This window comes from Mesocricetus auratus, unplaced genomic scaffold (genome assembly GCF_017639785.1).
Source record: "Mesocricetus auratus isolate SY011 unplaced genomic scaffold, BCM_Maur_2.0 Super-Scaffold_100021, whole genome shotgun sequence".
NCBI classification, from domain to species: Eukaryota; Metazoa; Chordata; class Mammalia; order Rodentia; family Cricetidae; genus Mesocricetus; species Mesocricetus auratus.
Window position 1 is genome coordinate 25,609,454 of NW_024429202.1, and position 21,494 is coordinate 25,630,947.

Below are 21,494 nucleotides of genomic sequence, written 5' to 3' on the forward strand. Positions count from 1 at the left end.
ATGCTCTCTCTTCAGTCACGCCGATTCCCACTCATCTCTCAAATTCCCATACAGATGTTCCTTCTTCAGAGAAAGCTTGCAGAATAGTTCTCTCCAACTAGTTGGTCTAAGTTAACAATTACACATGTCCCACATTCTTCTCAAATAGGTCTTTTAGTGCTCATAATTGGAACATGCAATGTGCATGATCATTTAATATATAATTATTAATAGATGTAAGCCCTCAAGAGGCACAAAACATGTCTGTTTTCATTTAAATTCTACCCCTGTAGTCAGCATGTGGGTAGAAATTTGAGGCACAGTTCCACTTTGTCACCCACAGTAGCTGAGGAGTTCCACTGATCGTTTAGGGATTGCAACTAAAGCCAAGCTTGATACAAAAAGGAATTCCAGGACTATCCAGGGTGAAGCAGAGTGGGGGTAAACAGAGGTGCTTTACCCAGACCTAAGCAAAAGGATCAAAGCCTTAGAGAGGAACATAAAAGAAAATATGACACAAACAAAGGGATGGGCAGGGGCTTAGCCAAGACAGGATTGCAGATGATTTTTCTTTCTGGTAGGACTTTTATGGGTTTTGAAGTAACTATCTTAAAAGCATTGCTGAGGCTCGCTAGGGAACTCCAAGAGATCACAGGATGGTTCCTGGAGTGATGGACAGCATTACAAGCATCAGATAAGAATCTGGATCAGAGGAGTCTAGGGAGCTAGGATAGCTTTACTGTAAAGAAAGTAAATAGGGTTTTTAGTTTTTCTTTTGTTGTAGTTGTTGGTGATGGTGGTGGTGGTGGTGTGTGTGTGTGTGTGTGTGTGTGTGTGTGTGTGTGGTGTGTGTGTATTTGTGTTATTTTTTAGGAGACATCTAAGGAAAGGAATGAGGGCCAATCCAAAGTCACACACATTTAGTTCTTAAGCCCAGCCCGCTGCTATTTGAAAATAAAAATATATAGGTACAAAAGGAGCATTATGTGTATGGTAGGGGTCTTCACAGCAGATGCTAATTGTGCTGGAGTTCCTGTTTCTTGTTTGGTGAGAGGCTTCAACCAGAATCCTAGACAAGGAGCTCTTTCTCCACATCATAGCCCATAATTATTCCTGTCTCACCATCACCTAGGCAAAGTGATTATAAAGAGAAATTTTCTTATTTGTTAAATGAATCAATGAATGTCTGTAGGCCAGTCTTATCTAAAACAGGTTAATGAGATCATTGTCTCTCATATTCTGCATTTAGTATTGCCAATAGCCTAGAAGTCTGAGCAATTTATTTTACATTTAACCATGGAAAAATAAAACTTTTTAATCTATTACCTAGTATTGGAGTTTCTATATTATTATTATTAAAGCTGCATCTTAGTTGAGTTATAGAATCAAGAAGGAAGCATGATTTTATCTTACAGTAAATGGGGCAAGCAGGGTGGTTGAAGGATCCAAATAACCTACTACCCAGAAACATCTGCATGGAGGCATCATGGAGCCCAAAGCCAGTCTCTGGCCTGGAGCAATCTAACAATGATGAAAGCAACCAGGAACTATAAGACCAAATCATAACCTGGGCCTCACAGTCAGAGACCATGATGGAGAAATGGTGTAATAAAGAATAGATAGAACCAGGGAGAAAGTTGCAATTCAAATTGGAACTCAGCCATCACCACTGTGTATCACATTGGTTTGAGTTACATAATAAAACAACACTTATCATGGAAGAAAAGTGATGATTTTTGTGTAGTGTTTTGCACACTTCTGAAACATCCAAGTACATATCTAATCATTGTTTTGGGGAAAAGAATTAAGTTTAAACCCAATGTTCCAGCAATATCTGCAGGACAAAAACACTATGGCCTCTCAGACATATTCCCCTGCTCTTGAATGCATATACAGTAAGCATATTCCCTATACTTGCATACTCCTCTCTTTCCCCTCTCCCTTCTATTAGCCCTGCCTTAGTTATGATTTCTATTGCGACTCTTTTAAAGGAAAACATTTAATTGGAGCTGTATTACAATTTCAGAATTTAAACCCATTATTACCATGGTGGCATGCATGTAGACATGATGCTGGACAAGGAGCTGAGAGTTCTATATCTGGATTGGCAGGCAACAGCAAGGAAGATCAAGCCAGTCTGTATCTTTCCTTGAGCATCTGAGACCTCAAAGCCAGATCCCAAAGACCAATTCCTCCAACAAAGCCACACTTCCTAGTAGTGTCCACTCTCTATGGGCCTAAGGGGGTCATTTTCATTCAAGCCACCATATTCCACTCCCTGGCTCCAATAGATGTGTAGCCATATCATGACGCAGAAATGCATACAGTCCACTTTTGTAAATCCCCATAGTCTTAAGTCCCCATAGTCTATCACAGTATCAGCACTGTTCCAAAGTCAAAAGTTCAAAGTCTCTTCTGAGACTCATGCAATCTCTGAACTGCCAACTCCCTGTAAAATCAAAAAGCAGATCACATGCTTCCAACATATAATGGCATTGGGTATACATTAGTATTCCAAAAGGCAGCATAGTGAGGAAATAATGGACAAGGCAAAACTGAAAATCAGCCAGGCAAACTACAAATTCTTCATCTGCATGTGCCATGCCAAAATGTTCTTCAGATGCCCAACTTCTTTCAGCTTTGTTGACTGTAACACATTTCTCTTTCTAGGGCTAGTTCCACTCCCTGTTAGCAGCTCTCCTCAGCAGGAATCCCATGACTCTTAGTGTCTCCAAGACAATCCAAGGCTTCACCTTCATAGCCATATGCAATGGCCTCTCTAGGCCTCCAATCAGAGACATCCCTGACATGTGCCTGGCCTCAGCAACTTTCCTTAGTCATGGAGGGAGTTTCCATAACCCCTATCTTCTGTCCTTGACTCTAAAAGATAGAACCATTCGGTAGAAGCTGCCAAGTTCTGCTGCTTGCTGGGGCTAGCACATGACTCCCTCTTTCAATTACATCTTTATCAGCTTTCTGTTTTCAATGGTTTTCTTCACTGCCTAAATTTAGCTTTGGCTTTTCTGAACCTCGATCTGTAGACCAGGTTAGCTTCAAACTCAGAGATATGCCTACCTCTGCCTCCTTAGTGTTAGGATAAAAGGTGTGCATCACTGCAACCAGCTCTAACTTTAATTCCTATTTACAATTTGTAAACTTGCCCCGAGGTCACCACTCTTTTTATTCCACTCACTATCAGGATTTTCTTTAATCTGTCTATCTCCTTGAACACAGGACTTCTGTTCACATCCTTGCCAGCATTTGGTGTTTATTTGCTTGATGGTTACTGGTCTGACTGGGGTAAGAGAAATTCTCTGTGAATTTACTCTGTTTTTGAGAAAATATTCAAAGATAAAGGCAGGTAATGCTGACAAACCTGCAATCTCAACTTCACACAAATTTACATTTACAACTATAAACAAACATAAAACTGCACAAACTCTGGGTATGTCCTCCTCAGTTGTGTTTTTTTTGTGATGTTCTTCAAATTTGATGTTTAGATGCTCTATGTTCCTAATGAAGAGGGTTGCTAAGTCTTGTAAAGCATTGTTGCTAGTAAAGTATTAATTACTGATAATGCATTAAATCTTGGTCATGTTTGTGTGTGGGCTTAAAAATGGGTTCACAGAAGACAACAGATTACAAGCACATAAGGACCATACCTTATGCAGCAAAAAATAAAAATACAACAAAAGAAAGCAACTTTAAAACTGTGATTAGACAGACAGTGGTGGTGCACGCCTTTGATTCCAGCACTCTCGAGGCAGAAGCAGAAAGACCCCTGTGAGTTCAAAGCCAGCTGGTCTACAGAATAGGCTCCAAAGCTACACAGAGAAACCCTGTCTCAAAAAAAAACCAGAAAAAACAAACAAACAAAAATGTGATTAAGGATTTTGAGATAAGACAATCATCTAGATGAGCCCTAAATACAGTCACCTATGTTCTTATAATGTCAAGACCAGGATTTTACTACACAAAGTAGAAAAGGGTAATTGAGGGCAGGGATTAGTGATATGACATGGTAAGCCAAAGATTGCTGGCAAAAGTGGAAATGTGGAAGAGGTACCATACAGACCCTGTCTTGTAGCCCCAGAGAATGCAGACTGTAAGTTTTCCCTGTAGAACTGATTTCAGACTTCTGGCCTCTAGAATTGTGAGCAGGAAAGCTGCAAGTCTATGGTAATTTATCATGGTTTGTGACTATTTGTTATGACAGCCCCAAGAACCCACTGTAACTTATTACACTGTATTACAATTTCCCACGAGATAGAAAACATCTCAGGTGCATTTGGGCCACAATATTTTTAACGAAAAAGACAGTATCTTTTCTTTTAGCCAACAAACTAGCTTCCTCAAAAACCTAAGTCAAGACAGCAAGGAAATATCTTCAGATTGGTTTCCATTTTCTTACTAGGTATGAATTATTGCATGAATCAAACAGTATATGAATACCCCTTCACAGAAGGTTCTGTACCCTGTTATTTAAAACAAAGAAAACGTTCTGTTTGCCTAACACCTAATATAACACACCATCTTAGGAAACAACTACAAATACCTCAAACTGATTTTACGTTTTTCTCGATTATTTCATAAGCAGACATCAGGTGAAAATAAACCAACTCACTTCAGTGTAACATAATTGAGGTGACAGAATTGCAAGGCACTTTCCCTCCTGTGATCAAGGACAGAAAGACCCAAGTCCTGTGTTCACAGAACAATGGAGTTGGCACTACATTACATCAGTCATCTGATGCAGAGTAAGGTTTGACCTAATCCCTATTATCATAACAGAAGAAATGGTACAAAGTAAATCTCAAGAACAACATTTCCCAGAAACCAGACCTGTGAGATGAATTAAAATATGACCTGAGAGGCCTCTATCTTTCTTTAACCTAAGGTTAGCCAAGGCAGAGGCAAGTGGGTGCAGCCTCTCTCCTGATGATCTTACTTAAATTGCCTGACAAATCATGGTCAATTTAATGAAAATAAAATGATGATAAAAGACTATGATCATTTGATCCAAACACTAACATGTTGTGTCACCTGGTTGTCCAAATCTCTTCCTTTTTCTTAGTTTTTCTTTGACATGCTCAAAATGATGCTTACTATACATCATCATTTCACACCACAGTCAGTACACACAGACAGGACCAGCTGCAATTTACAAATGCAATAAGACTTTAATTGGTAGGAGAGTGTCCTCCATAGTATGAGACTGTAACATCCAACATGGTCCTCGAAGTCTCCTCTTCAAAGTTGAAGAACACGTGGTCGTGAATATATCACCAACTGCCTGTTCATCCAAGTGTTGCATTTGATTTCAAAGACAATAAAAAGAATTCTAGAACTCAAGAGTGGTTTCCTATCAGGACTTATTACAAATAACCACTATTATTTCTCATCAAGCCATAAAACTCATGAGATTATATTAACCGGCATGTACGTGGGTAGTGTCTACATTCAGGCTGAATGACCAAATAGATTATTTTAATTTTGATTACTAGAGTCTCTATACGTCTTTAAAAATTGTTTGGGGTCTCCCTTCTCCCAGGTGCTAGTAGAGATGAGAAGTGGAAGTCAGCGGCCTCCCACATCCCAAATAGGGGCGAGGCTCCTCCATGTGGGTGGAGACCGCGAGCGGCCCCACAGAGGATCAGGTGGAGATCCTGGAACACAACTTCAACAAGGTCAACAAGCACCCCGACCCCACCACGCTGTGCCTCATCGCTGCCGAGGTCACGGAGGAAGAGACACAGAAATGGTTTAAGCAGCGCCTGGCCCAGTGGTGGTGCTCAGAGGGCTTGCCCTGCTAATGCAGGTCTGTTACCTTCAACCTTGCTTGCCCGCACGGTGAACTCTACCCGCTCCCCCCTGGACTCGACTTACCCAGGCTGTTTTGATGTTTCAATGCAGTGTTGAATGCCCCTTTGTTTTCTGTCCTGCTATTTAATACAATGTGTTTTTTTAAATGTGTATAACTAAAACAGAAAACAGGAAGCTAAAAAAATTGTTTGGAAATTCCAATAGGAGAAAGTCTTTGTGCAAACTATACTCTACTTGCAAGATCCCTAATCCTTTTTGGCCAAGTGAATGCTTGCAGAGAAGACACATCTGGTTTATAGAGAATGGAAACATCCACCCCATCAACTACACTAGCCAAAAAAAAAAAAAATGACAGACTCTGGTGACCGGTGGCATGAGAGATGTCTGTTCACTAGTGTCTTAGCATTTGTAAACAAAATGAGCATCATGAGTATAGTGGTAGTAACTATAGTTACCATTTACTCCCAGTGTTTCAAACATGTCAGGGCCTAGGGGATACATAGCATGAAAGGGAAGGGCATACCTTGAGTGGAATCTGCTTATATTGTCAACCTGTAGTGACTACCAGGCAGAGAATAAGGAATGGTGGAGCTCCTTATGGATTGGGGAATTCTAGGCATGAAGAACAGAAGGAAAACTGAACTCAATCCTTATTAGACAAGGTACTGAGAACAACTAATAACAAAACTAGAAAATGGGCAAGGATGATGATGAGTTAAAGTGCATGGAAGAGGTTCAGCTGAGGGAAAACAAATTTTTAGCTTCTGTATTGCTGTCAAAGATCAGTAGCATAGACAGCAGCTGTAGGGTGCTATGGAAAGCAAATATCAGGGGGTGTGTTACAATAGAAGAACCAGACAACTATTTTAGCTGAGATGCTTAGGGTTTGAATAACAGTGAAAAGGTCTAAGTAAACAAAAAAGCTGGTTGAATAGACACTCTTACAGTCTGCTGCAGAGATTAGCTTTGCCCCAGGCCCTGCCCCCCACATGAAGATTTGCAGCAAAATAAAAGCTGAATCAGAGTCTTGAATGCCACGAAAGGGCAGAAAGATGAAGATAACTTTATCCTTAGAGGAAAACGTCTGTTAAACTCTATTCAATATGTCATTTGCTCTCGGGCACATACCATGGCTCATTATAAGCCCTCATTCTGTAAAAGGGAAAATGTAAAGACTAGCACCAAGATCACTTAGGTGATAAGTTGCCACCAGGGTTTGCACCTTGACATGACACACTTTGTTTTAATGTTCAAAAACAAGACTCAGCATGTGACCTCACTCATTGTCAAACCACTGTGTTCAGTTTATACAAGCAATAGTAAGGGACATTCACATTCACAATATATATATATATATATATATTCTAGACTAGCTGGATTCTGACAGAGTCATCTGTCTCAAACTTCCATATGAGGTTAAATTAAAATATTGAAACTTGGGGCTAGAAAGAGGGCTGAGTAGATAAGAGGACCCAAGTTCCATACCCAGCATCCATTTCAGGTAGCTCTCAACTGGGAGGAGCTGGTTCCAGGGAATCCTCCGTGGGCACCTGTATTGATGTGTACATACCCATCCCACACATACACATACAATTCCATAAAATAAATATTTTAAAATAAATAACTCTTTAACAAGTAAAACCCTCCCACTGACTTTGAATTGAAGGCGAAGGGTGTTTTATTACTGAACTTTTTTGTTATTTTCAAGTAATTTAACATCTCACAAGCTAAGTCTACACAAAAGATATCCAGGGTGAAAGAGAGACCAGGTCTGGTTTTTATTAATGGATCCGGGGATCCAACATTGACCAAATGCTCTATTCCTTATAAATTTCTTCCCTGCTGTTCTCAGTCCAGCTGACACTGAGAAAGCACCAAGCTGACTTTTCCCTGCTACTGATGACAATAGAGATTAAAAGATGAAAGCGCAGTTCCCTCCTCAAGTTTCCAAAATCCCCAGGCAACTGTGACCCTGTGTGGACATTTTTACTATCTTTTGGATATCACTACTACTTGTGGGTTGGGCCTATCAAAGGTCAGATGGGTAAGGGCTCTTTTGCTCTACCTGTGTATTAACCATGGGTATGCTTGTCACTTCTGTGATGGCAGGATTGCATCAGCGACTAAGCCCCGCCCACGTGTCATGAGATGCTACTCACATGCTGGCTTCTTCCAGAAGCCGCCATCTCCCTCAGTGTTTGATGAGAGTAGCAGACAGAAGTAAAACTATGATTTGTTACAGTGGGCTACAGCCTCAGAGATGGGATTCCCAGCCCTGTTCAAGTTTCTCCTTCAGTGATCACTGACTTGAGGCACCTAAGGAGCAACTCAGGAACAACTCAGGATCCCAGATTGGGATCCCAGCCAGCAATCAAGTGGTAAGCCACACCACCTGTACCTGGTGAATTTAGGGGTGTGGGCAATGCTACTGCTGTGCAGGTCCAGGGACTCTTCAGGTGGCCCCTTCTTCAGCAAAACGTGGTGGCTGCAGGCACTTTGCACTGGAGCACAGTGGCATTGATCCCTTGTGAGTCACAGGCAGTACAGGGACCTGTGTGATCTTCAGCTAGCTGTCAAGCAGGCCAAGGCAATTCTTGTCACTTCTGTGATGGCAGGATTGCATCAAGGACTAAGCCCCGCCCACATGTCATTGAGCCTGCCCAATGCTGGCAGTTGCCTCTGTCCTTGGTGCTGCCTCTATCCTAGGTGCTGCCACCAGCCTCTGCTACCATTTTCACAGTGTTACTACCTAGGCCTGCAACGCTGAAAAGCAGGCAAGGAAAATGGCTCAAGAGCATTCTTTATTGAACCTTATATTTCGATACCAAGAGAGGCAATGCAAGAGCATGTTTCCCAGGCAACTCGATGAGTGAGCCTGAACAGCTGCACACATAGCCTCAAAAAGGATATTTGTATAATCACAATCATCTGTTTGTCCAATCACAAATATTCATTTGAACTAATTGCAGCTATTAGGGCTGATGTTTTGGTCCAATTTCAGTCTTTCCACCAATCATAGAAGTCCCCTCCCCACACACACCATAGAAAGGCACCCCATCTGGTTAAGGAGGAAATGGGTCACTGAGGCTGGCAATTTCAAGAGATTCTGTAGAAAGGTTTCAAACAGTCTTACCAGGGGTTCTGCCTTCAGGAGACAGATAATTATCTTCTGTCTTGTGTGGTTGTCTCAAAGTGTCCATGGATTGTTCAAGAAGACTTGTGCCTGGATAAGAGTAGTCAGGCTAGCTGATGTTACAGACATCCCTGTCTTTCACGGCAGCTCAGCATCAAGGAAGAGATTCAATACATTTATCTACAAAAAACTGAGTATCCAAGAGAGGGATTACACAAATAAATTGAAAGAATTTATCACTAAGACAAATTATTTTAGCCGTGTTTTAGACCTGTTCTTTTCCTAAGCAAAGGTGGGTACCAGTGTCCCAGCAGGAAGTGTTATCCTTCTGACATGCGGAAAGGTATTTGTTTAGAAGAGAGATATATGTGCCCTTCTTTTTGACTATCAGGCCATTGAAACAACCATGCCTAAGGAATTGGAATTTCTCCAGGGATCTCATGTAGAGGAACAGAAAGAGCTGCAGTCTTCTGCCAGCCACGGAAGGGGGGGGGGCTTCTTTCAAGGAATGGCAACTTGTCTGAATTTTGCAGGAAAATGTAAATATTGACAGATAATATGCTCTGGGCCACATTGTCAGTAAGTGGCACAGGAGGACTAAGGTTCATTATTTCTAGTAGGTATACATACAATAATAATAGTATGTATGTGTGTGTACTATATTTAAGATACATAAAATATAACTACTGATACAGAACTTAACAACAAATATATTTTATGCTACTGTACCCCCATCTTCACCCTGAATAACGAAAACACTTGTTGAATCTGATGTCAGGTGATTTCCTCTACCCCTGGCTGTCTCTTACTCCTGTACTTCCCTCTCCTTAGAAAAAACATAATTCGTCATCTTCCCATCATAATAACTATCTTAAAATGAGATGTTGGGAGCCAGGTGGTGGTGGTACACACCTTTAACCCCAGCACTCAGGAGTTAGAGGCAAGTGGATCTCTGCATTCAAGGTCAACCTGGCCTACAGAGTGAGTTCCAAGAGAGCCAAGGCTGCACCGAGAAACCCTAACATGAAAAAACAAAAGTTAACAAAAAGAAATGTTGAGGCTGGAAAGATAGTTCAGAAGTTAAGAGTATTTATTGCTTTTGGAGAGGACCAGGATTTGATATGAAACATGGACATGATGGCTCAAACCAAAGAGAACTTCAGTTCTGGGGGACCCAGTGACCTTTTTTGACTACTATGGGCAGCAGACATATGCAAAACATTGATACAGATATAATAAAATAAGTAAACCTAAAATCAACTTATAATTGCTGCTCTTCCAGAGGGCCATGTTTCAGTTCCCTGTTCAGTTCCCAGCACCCATGTCAAGTGACTCACAACCACCATCAACTTCTGCTTCTCCTCCTACTCTTGCTTCTGAGAGAACCCACATACACAGAGATAAATACATAAATAAAGATTAATATTTTTAAATGAAGGCCAGTCCACAGGAACATGCCACCAAAAAAAACCCTTGTTTTAAAATTAAAACAAGGAAACAAAAACCTACTGTCCAATAGCCAGGTTCCTGTGTTGGAGAAAGAAGCATCCATGTTACTGTGGGGAGAGGGGAATGAAGGGATAAGAAAGAAGGTAGAGGCCTCCAGAGTAACCCTTCACATTTTCCGTGACTACATTTAGTTCATTTTGGTGGAGAAGCTACATAGAAAAAGACTCTGAAGTATCAGTAATTGCACAGGTGTGGTGGAAACAAGTAAAAAGCCAAGATGGATACAGGGGAGGATCAGTAGATAAAGTGCTAGCTATGCAAGTATGGACTCTGATGCTGAGTCCCTGAGTCCACACAAAAGCCAGATGTATAGAACAAGAATATGAAGTCCTGTCACTATTCCTGGAAGATGGGGAGAGGAGATGAGAGACCCTCTGGAAGCTCATGGGCCAACCTAGCATACACCATGGGAAAAAACAGAGACCCTTCCTCCAACAATGCGAATGGCAACACTCAAGGCTATTCCCAGACCTCCAGCTGCAAATCGTGACATCTGTGCACCTGCATTCACAAGCATGAATTGTGTACTTACACACACACACACACATACACAAACACAAAGAGAGAGAGAGAGACAGAGACAGAGAGAGGAGGGGCACTGAAATTAAAATCTAATAATGGTCAGACATATGTCAATTACATAAACTTTGTATTTAAACAAAAGCCCAAATGTACATGTAGCTTGGAAAAATGAAGAAAAATCAATTAAGTTTACAAGACACAGTACGAGTGAGGCAATTACTAAATGGCAATTGGATAAAGGGTGGCCACTGGTGCTCACCACTTTTCAAGAAACCCCAGTATACCCAGATTTGCACCAAGCAAAGGCTATGCTGATCCCTCTGTGAAGGTGAAGCACCTCCCTAATAAGTCCATTCGTATACTAGGGATATATACTAACCCACTACCAGAGGCCCCCTTGATTAACAAGACCTCCAAACTAACATTCACATTCAGGGGGTCTGGAACAGTTCTATGCTGGTTTCCCAGCTGGGTTCCATCAGGTCAGCTGTTTCTGTGGGTTTCTACAGCCTGGATTTGACTCCTTTGCTCATCACTCCTCCATCTCTGCAACTGGAATTCAGGAGTTCAGCTCCGTTTTTAGCTGTGGGTGTCTGCTATTGCTTCCATCAACTACTGGATTAAGGCTCTAGGATGGCATATAAGTCAGTCATCAGTCTCATTATAGGGGAAGGGCATTTAAGGTAGCCTCTCTACTATTGCTTAAATTGCTAGTTGGAATCATCCGTGTAGATCTTGACATTTTCCTAAGGCCAGATTCCTCTTAAAACCTAAAATGGTTCCCTCTATTATGTTATCTCTTTTCTTGCTCTCCTCTATTCTTCCCCTAACTCTATCTTCCTGCTCCCTCATGTCCTCCTCTCCCCTTCTCTTCTCCCCTTTCTCTTTCTCCTAACACCCTCTCCCCTCCCCCCACCATGTCCTCAATTAGCTCAGGAGATCTTGTCCTTTTCCTCTTCTCCAGGAGACCATGTATGTCTGTCTCTCTTAGGGTCTTCCTTGTTTCCTAGCTTCTCTGGCAGTGTGGAGTGTAGGCTGGTAATCCTTTGCTCTATGTCTAAAATCGAGTGAGTATATACCATGTTTGTCTTTTTGTGACTGGGTTACCTCACTCAGGATGATTTCTTCTTGTTCCATCCATTTGTCTGTGAATTTCAAGATTCCATTGTTTTTTTCACAGAGTAGTGCTCCATTGTGTAAATGTACCATATTTTCTATATTCATTCTTCAGTTAAAGGGCATCTAGGTTGCTTCTGGGTACTGACTATTACAAATAATGCTGCTATGAACATGGTTGAACAGAAGATACCAGAAAATGGAAATATCTCCAATTCTTTGGGATAGGTAGGATCAACATAGTAAAAATAGCAATCTTGCCAAAAATCAATCTACAAATTCAATTCAATCCCCTTCAAAATCCAAGCACAATTCTTCACAGACCTTGAAAGAACAGTTCTCAACTTTATATGGAAAAACAAGAGACCCAGGATAGCCAAAACAACACTGTACAATAAAAGAACTTCCAGAGGTATCACTATCCCTGACTTCAAGCTCTACGATAGAGCTATAGTCCTGAAAACAGCTGGGTATTGGCATAAAAATACACAGGGAGAACAAACGAATTGAACTGAAAACCCTGGTATGGACCCACACATCTACAAACACCTGATTTGTGACAAAGAAGCTAAAATTATACAGTGGAAAAAAGAAAGCATCTTCAATAAATGGTGCTGACATAACTGGAAGCTGAGAGTGTAGAAGACTTCAAATAAATCCATGTCTATCACCATGCACAATACTTAGGTCCAAATGGATCAAAGACCTCAACATAAATCCAGCCACACTGAAACTCTTAGAAGAGAAAGTAGATGGTACCCTCACACAAATTGGTACAGGAGACTGCTTCCTGAACATAACACCAGTAGCATAGACACTAAGATCAACAGTTAATAAATGGAACTTCCTGAAACATAGAAGCTTCTATAAGGCAAAGAAAGCAGTCAACAAGACAAACCGGCAGCCCACAGAATGGGAAAAGATCTTCACCAACCCCACGTCTCACAGAGGGCTGGTTTCCAAAATATGCAAAGGACTCAAGAAGCTAGTCAACAAAACACCAAATAATCCAATTAAAAAGCGGTGTACAGAACTAAATAGAGAATTCTCAATAGAGGAATCTAAAATGGCTGACACTTAAGAAAGTGCTCAACATCCTTAGCCATTAGGGAAATGCAAGTCAAAACAACTCTGAGATATCATCTTACTCCTGTCAGAATGGCTAAAATCAAAACCACCAATGACAGTTTATGCTGGAGAGGATGTGGAGAAAGGGGAACACTCCTCCACTGCTGGTGGGAGTACAAACTCATACAGCCACTTTGGAAATCAGTATGTCGGTTCCTCAGGAAAATTGGAATCAGTTTACTACAGGATCCAGCAATTCAACTCTTAGGCATATACCCTATTAAGTTTTATTAAAATTATAAATTACAGAGGCTTGGATAGTTAGGAACAGTTTACCTTTGCATGCACATATACACAGAATTGGCCAGACAGAATTCCCTGGATTCAGGATGCTGCAGCATAAGAATTCCAAAATTCAGATCTTCTTGGGCCACATAACAAGACCCTATCGCTAAAATTCTGGCAAGAAAACAAACTAGAAATGTGGTAACTATGTACTTTCTGAAGGTGTGTAGGGGTGTTTGTCTATAGAATTTTAGAAAAATGAGGTACATGTCAGTTTGTATATTGGATATGTATGTATTCATGTTACAGTGTAGATAAATAGTAGATACTGGGAACCCACAAGTCTGAGGAATAGTAATAGAGAATAGAGTCTAATAATAGGGGATATCATTCACTTCAGCTTACCAACGTTGAGAAATAATCATTCAACAATTTCAAGCACTACCTGTACAGAACCACTATAACTTAAAACACAATAGCTACACCAACATGTTTGAAGGAAGAAGTGATAAAAATAAAAACCTGAAATTATGAGAAATCAAACCTTTCAGGCAAGCTCTATTTTTCAAAATTGAGAGAATCAGAGGGCAATTGGATAAAAGACTGGATGTCTCCAAAGTCTGCAAGACATCAGGGACACCTCAGTGTTAACTGTGAGTAGAAGTTTTGGCTTCAGGTGATGAGGAACTGTGGAGTTGTGAGGGAAATTTATAAAAATGCCACCACAACTGAAATTAGGAACCCATGTGAATTCCAGAAGACATATTCATTCAGACATTAACTTTCTACACAGGTCCTACTCCCACCTCCAGTCAATACACTTGTGATGGCTTTGAACTATATCACAGATATTTCCTGAGATTGTTTTTTTAGAATTGACATCTTGGAACTATCCCTTAAAAGTCCCTAAGCTGAAACAAGGCAAGATGTTTTGAGATTCTTAAATTTTCAGGTCAAATTGTCAACCTCCTTCAGAATTTGGAAAGAAATTTGTATTACCATTAACCAAAAATGATTTTAATTATCCGTGATTTGGGGGTACATTGTATCACAATCTAAATGAGTATAACAAAAAGTACTTATTTATTATTGTTTGGCCAAGAAATCCAGACTATGTCTCTCAAGAATTTAGGAAACTTGGCAAACAGAGCGCTAATGGATAAGACTGCAATATGAGTTATTACATTAGTTTTCACCCTCTTCTCTGCAAATAACTGGCTGTATGATTTGCTGAGATTTGTGAAGCTGTACAGCACTCTGGTTTTATCATCACCACACAAAATGTGGTTTGAGTATCCAGGCACAGTGGCACACCCACACAACCTCAACACTCAGGAGACTGGGGGAGGAAGAAAGCAAGTTTGAAACCAGCATGAGCTCCATAGTAAAGTCCAGGCCAGCCTTCATTACATAGTAAGACTTTGCCTTGATAATAAAAAAAGAAGGAAAGTTGGCACACACTAGGCAAATGAGCAATAGTTCTCAATAGAAATAATGCTTCCCAAAGGACATTGGCATTAAGGTGAGATGAGACAAGAGACAACTTGAAATCCTCAGGACAGTTCTGAACTATAAAGAGTATTCCCATATAACACAAGTTACCAAATGTCCCATCATATATTCTCATATAGGTATGAGATATACCTAAATTTATTTAATGTTCACAATATCTTTATATTTATCTGAACCTAGAACCCAATTTTGGCTTATATAATATTAGTAGTAATGTATACACAGATATATCTATGTCTTAGTGTATTCCAGTTTTTATAAAAAACTTCAGGAAATTATAAACAACATATACTTATTTCCAACAGTTCTAGAGCCTGTGAATTCTGAGATCAATGTGCCTGTGAATATGGTGTCTTGTGAGGGTCTATTTTTCTTGGACAGTGAGCTCTATTTTTGTCCTCACAGGGAAGAGAAGCTGGAGTTTCCCATACAAAGCTCCAATGCCAGTTTATGAAGGTGAGTCTCTTAATCACCTTCCAAAGCCTCCCACATGTTAATACTACCATGTTGGTGGTGACAACACAAAAGTGAATTGGGGACACAAACATTAGGATCTTGGGAACATATGTGATTGTAGGGGAATGTGTGCGAGTTGTGCATAGTTCTCTGTTAAAATGATGTCTTGTGCTTCCATAGTTACATTATGTAATGGAGTCTCTGTCTGAATCTACATGACTGTAAGTCCATTTCCATAGTCCCTCTTTTTGTCAGTTTCATTTGTCATTCATCCTGATGGTGTTTATTGAATGTAAACTCCAGGTATGAACTCCAGATGATGTGACTTGTCTCCAGAGAGGATTTATTTTGGTGTTTGTCTAGGGTTTAAATTAAATACGGACTTAATTCAAACCTGGACTTCAATCTTTATGAGAGCTTGTCTAGCTTTGTCATTTCAACACAGATAAATCTTTCTGGTTCCAACTGAGAACTTGGGCCCCTCTAGCTTCTGTCATTCAAGCAACATGATGCTTCCAAAACTTCAGCTTAGCTTTGTCCCATGTTGTCAGAAAGGTTTTGGTCATCTTTTTAGCCTCTTACTATTTACTTCTTATGGTTCATCCAGTGTCTCAAAGAAGGTGGAGCAGTGTATGTGTCCCCCCCTTGCTAATGTCCTGCTTCTGTAGCTCTACTTCCTTGAGGACTCTGAGATATCTCAAAAGTCCCCTTCCTCCCAGACATACACCAGACTAAAGAAAGGAAGTTACAACTGATATAATTTATTCAGCCACAGCTGCATCTGAAAGTTTGGCATGACTTAAAAGTACACACATTTGATGATGATTCATGTGGGAGGTTTTTACAATGTCTTTTCTTCATACACTTACTAAAATGGCAAGAGATCACATAAAGAATGACTACAATAGTCCCTGAGTCCCAATACCACAAATTTATATTAGAATTTGCTACTGTTGCACTCACTCTATTTCTGTGTATACGTACATATACACTAACTTAGTGCTCATTTTAAAGTAATAACTAGAACATTTTCCTTCACTTGAATATAAAGTCACTAATAAAATCAGTTCAAACAGTTAAATGGGTTTTCTACTTTTCACTGTTGCTGCAGCTGGACATCTACCTCTTGAAAAGCAACAAAGACAGCATCTTGCACACCCTTCCTCACCTCCAGTCCCCAGTGCTACACTTACTCACTTACAGAAACCCACAGGCAGTCTTGCAATGTTAGGACCAGTTAGACATCCCCAGTCTAAAAGCAGGTTCTGAAATACACAAAATCTAGCATTCTTTCAGGACCAACCGATTCCACAAGTGGAAAATTTAACTACTGACATCATGTAATGGATAAATCGAACACAGTGTATTAAAAATGTAATTAAAATTGCCTTTCATGTGCATACACAATACATATGAAACATGTTAAATCTGGATCCTCTCTTTAACAAATGTCCCTATGTGTAAAATCTGAAATTCAAAACACTGTAGATCAGAGCATTTCAGATAAGGGATGTTCATCACACACTGAGCCTAGATATGGAAGACACACAACTGAATCAGCTAGCATTAGGAGGTTTATGGTGTCAAATACTAGAGTAGGAGCTGAAGTGACATAGGCTACATGTCCAAGTTTCTGAAACAAGGACCTAAATTCTGAGTGCTCTTCCAGAGTAGAAAGTATCTGGACTTGAAACATCGGAAAGTCTCTTAGCTCAGGGAGTCTGCTTTCTGATATGATCAGAGGAGCAAGACCTGAAGGGATGGACGTCCACTCTGGCTGACATTGAATGTGTCATCTCCCTCAGAGGGAGTAATGGGGCCGTCGGTCCCTGGGTCACAGGGAATCATGAACTACAAAAGGTTCTACAAAGTCCAAACCACATCCTTTGAGATGAAGGACCAGTGTTTGAACATCAGCCAACACTGGGCCCTTGAAGCTTCTAACACTAGAGACAGAAAAACAAGACCTTGCTCTTTTTATCCAGTTCCTTCCCTTGTCTGATCCTGATGCATCCGGAAGAAACAAATCACAAGTGGAAACAGCAGTGGGGCAAAAGTCAGCGAAGAAATCAGTGATTCAGTCCTTTGCCCTCCACTGCTGTAGCTAGAACTCTGCCTGGGTGAACAGAGGGAAGTTGCAAGCTAATTGTTTTTATTTGCATTATGCAGGCCTTCTTAATACCTAAAAATAAAAGTAGTCACATTTTGTAGTGACTAAAAAGCCAGGAAGTTTGACAAAGATCTCACTTAGGGTCCCCCAAAGAGATTTAGCATCTAAAAATAATATGTGTGTGGGAAGGGGTGATTGTTTTCCAAATGCATGCCTCTGAGTACAGCTCCTTTTATACCAGGTAGGAGAACTTTCCAGACTATATTGAAAATCAGCAAATTTTATCTGCATCATTATTCCTCTTGATATTGAATATATTAAGTAAGACCAATGAGTCTGGGAATTGAAAGGGTCATGACTATGTACTAATTTTAAAGATTACCAATACAGGATAAACATAATGTTCTTAGAAAGGAAGATTAAGCAATTGGTTAAATATTAATTCTCTCTCCTGCACACTAAAATATATCCCATGCATATGTGTTCACGAAAGCAAAATGTAAAAATAGCATTAAAATTCTAAATAGAAATAAAATGATCTTTGTAATTCAAATCAAAACAAAGAAGCAATCATGAGCTGAATATGGAATTTTTCCAGCCTCTGAAGGAATTGGAATCATTAATGACAACCTTTTCATGATGAGACACAAAAGCTTCCTAAAGAATGTCATCAGAGAGTATGAAAATCAGATCATGTTATAAAACAACCATCAAAATATCAACCTCTCCATTAGTGTGTCACAAAAATTCCCATTGTCTGTGATGGTTAGTTAATCACCAATTTGACAAAAATCTATATTCACTTGGGAAGGGAGACACAGTGAGGAATTTTCTAGAACAGATTGGCTTGTGGGTTGATTAGATAGGAAAACTCACCCACTGTAGGTGGAACCATATCATAGACAAAGTAGAGAAATTGAGCTGAGTGCAAGCATGTATGTTTTCATTGCTCTCTGCTCCTGACTATGGCTATGATAGGACCAACTCCCTCAAGCTCCTAATGGTTTGACTTCCTGCTGTGATGGACTATAACAACGAGTTAAAACAAACCTGTTCTCCACTATGATGCTTCTATCAGAATGTTTTATCAAAGAATCAGGAAATAAAACTAAGACTGTCTTTCCCAAGCAGAAAATGAAAACATTGGAGTTACTTTGCTGGTATATCAGTTAATAAAACATACAAATTAAAACATTCAATGAAATACAAAGGGAAATGCAACATTCAGGCTGTCACCAGTTCCAGCACATGCTTTTGTCATTTAATTGAATAATGACTCAAACTAACATTCCCATCAGAATATTCTTTTACAAAACAGGAAAGTACCATCAAGAAGTTTCTTGCTGTCTCTCTCAACTAGGGTTTCTATTGCTGGCAAGAGACACCATGACCACAGCAACTCTTAAAAGGAACATACTTAACTGTATCTGGCGTACAGTTCAGAGGTTCAGTCCATTATTGTCATGGTGGGAAGCATGGGGGCATGCAGGCAGACATGGTGCTGAGAGCTGACATCTGGATTGGAGAGAGACAGAAGCTCTCTGGAGCTGGAGCATTTGAAACTTCATAGCCCACCTCCAGGGAAATACCTCCTCCAACGAGGCCATAGCTCCCAACACTGCCACTCCTTAGCAATCAAGCATTCAAACACATGAGTCCATGGGGACCATTCTTATTCAAACCACCACCCCATCTCACAGGTTACTCTCCGTGTTGGAGCACACCCTCTGTAGCTTAAGGATATAGGCAACATCACATGGACATGCAAAGCTCTATCAGAGAGCGTCCTGGGAATTGCAGCAGCTCCACAAAGCAGTCACAGTATGGATTTAGAAAAGTAAAGATTCAAGAAAGGAAAAGAGGTACTAGCATTAAGAACCTTGCTTAATTTTTAAATAAAAGCAAATATGTAAGTTCCCTGCTTCTTATCAAATTGCAACCTTAAATTTTTACAAAATCTGTCAGGCCATGAGAACCTTGATATAAGATTCTGTTAGCCTTTCACCCACTGAAAATCCCATTATATTCCTTTATTTGAGAAAAGATTTTAATCAATTACTTTAAAAAATAATAATGGCATTTGTACTTAATATGCTAACACCAGCAGGGAGTTAAAAGTAATAGGACCGTGGAGTTGAAGGAATCAAAATAGTAATTACAGTAAAAGGCTCACAACATTAAAGGCACTGCTTTTTCCATTTATTTAAAATAAAAATGATAACATGAAATGACTTAGAACCATTGTCTTTATAAGTGAGAAGGAAATGAAAATCAAGACTTTATAAATAAGAACTTTAAAACTCACAGTGAGATTTTTCTGGTTTATGCAATTAATTGAAGGCATTTGTTCATTAATTTAACTTACTTAGTGATTCCCACTTATTTTTTTAGGTTAGAAACAATCTTGTTTCACATGTCAATCCCGGCTCCCTCTTCCTCTCCCTCCCCTCCTCCCCTGCCCTCCCCACCAGGTCCCCCAGTTCCCCACCCAATCTACAGTCTGATCTACAAGGAGGGTGAGGCCCTCCATGGTGGATCTCCAGTAACTGTCATTTCATCCAGGCAGGGCCTAGGCCCTCCTTCAAGAGTCTCAGCTGACAGAGCATCTCATATTGTGTCATGGGTACTCAAAGTCTATTTGTATGCCAGGGATAAATACTACTCAAGGCCCCATAGATTACCTAGGCCTCCTCACTGACACCCACATTTAGGGGGTCTGGGTCAGTCCCATGCTTTCCACACAGCCATCAATCTGTGATCCAAGAGTTCCCCCTTGTTTAGGTCAACTCTTTCTGTGGGTTAAACGAGCCCAGTATTAACTCCTTTGCCCACCAGTTCTCTCTTTCTGACACTGGATTCCAGGAGTTCAGTTCAGTGTTTGTCTGTGGGTATCTGCCTCTGCTTTCATCATTCGATGGATGAAAGTTCTGTTTCCTAGACTCTCTGGCAGTGAAGGAGACATCTCAGACTGTGGAGAATCTCCAGATGATGAAGACACAGTTCAGCCTCACACACACATAGGTAAGAGGAGCAGAAATGTCTTCTAACACTTTAGCACCAACTGTCCTCATAAGTGATCACACGTGTGATCTTAAAGAAGATTAGAACTGTGGAAAGGCAAAGGCCAGAGAAAACCTATTTGCAACTGGGCAGCATCCATTGGAGACATTAGGAACATGAGCACTGGGTAGAGAAAGAGGTTAATTTGGCTAGTTTGGTAGGAGTATCAAGTTACATACTGTGAAGTTAGGCTGAGGCCATATTGTGAAGTTTATAGTTCCATGCTGAGAACCTCTAAGAATTTGCCAGACAGAAAAATTATACTCATTTGGAATGTTGCTTCAAAAAATTAATCTAACAACAGACCATAAGACATCTGAGCCGTCAGAATATAGGATGGGAGTAACTGCAAAACTCGTTAAGAAATAGCACACAAAGACAGTGGTGGCATACAGCATCTCCCATGTGCTTTTCTATCTACCCTTGGGGACTGAACCCAGGAAAAGCTAGAGGAAGATCACAGCTGACTACAGAACCTTGGCGTAATTGACTGAGAGGATTACTGGAAAAAACTGGGTCTGGGGAGGAGAGCTTCAACCACGAATATACTAACAGTAGAGTTCATAGTTCACTTTTCCCAAAAGTTATCTAATTAACTATCTAAAAGTTAGCCCACAATTAATTTAACAGTTAACAATTAGAAGTGTGCTGGCATATCCTTCATGTTTTTAAATGTTTTTAATGTATTTTTATGTCGTTATGTTTAGCACAGAGGACTGATTTCCAAAATATACAAAGAACTCAAGAAGCTAGTCAACAAAACACCAAATAATCCAATTAAAAGTAGAGTACAGAACTAAATAGAGAGTTCTCAATAGAGGAATCTAAAATGGTTGAAAGACACTTAAGAAATTGCTCAACATCCTTAGCCATGAAGGAAAAGCAAATCAAAACAATACTGAGATACCATCTTACTCCTGT

General features: G+C 40.2%; 1 protein-coding gene across 1 annotated transcript; it reads left to right on the top strand.

Annotated features, from left to right (window-relative positions):
* Positions 1–5,597: 5,597 nt before the first annotated feature.
* LOC101829262 (homeodomain-only protein-like) lies at positions 5,598–5,792 on the top strand. The gene has a single exon (XM_040729174.1). The coding sequence runs from the start codon at positions 5,598–5,600 to the stop codon at positions 5,790–5,792; it is 195 nt and encodes a 64-aa protein (XP_040585108.1).
* Positions 5,793–21,494: the final 15,702 nt, after the last annotated feature.

What these genes read in the sequence shown, in the direction of transcription:
- LOC101829262 (XM_040729174.1), top strand. Translation starts at nt 5,598, where the DNA reads ATGTGGGTGGAGACCGCGAGCGGCCCCACAGAGGATCAGGTGGAGATC.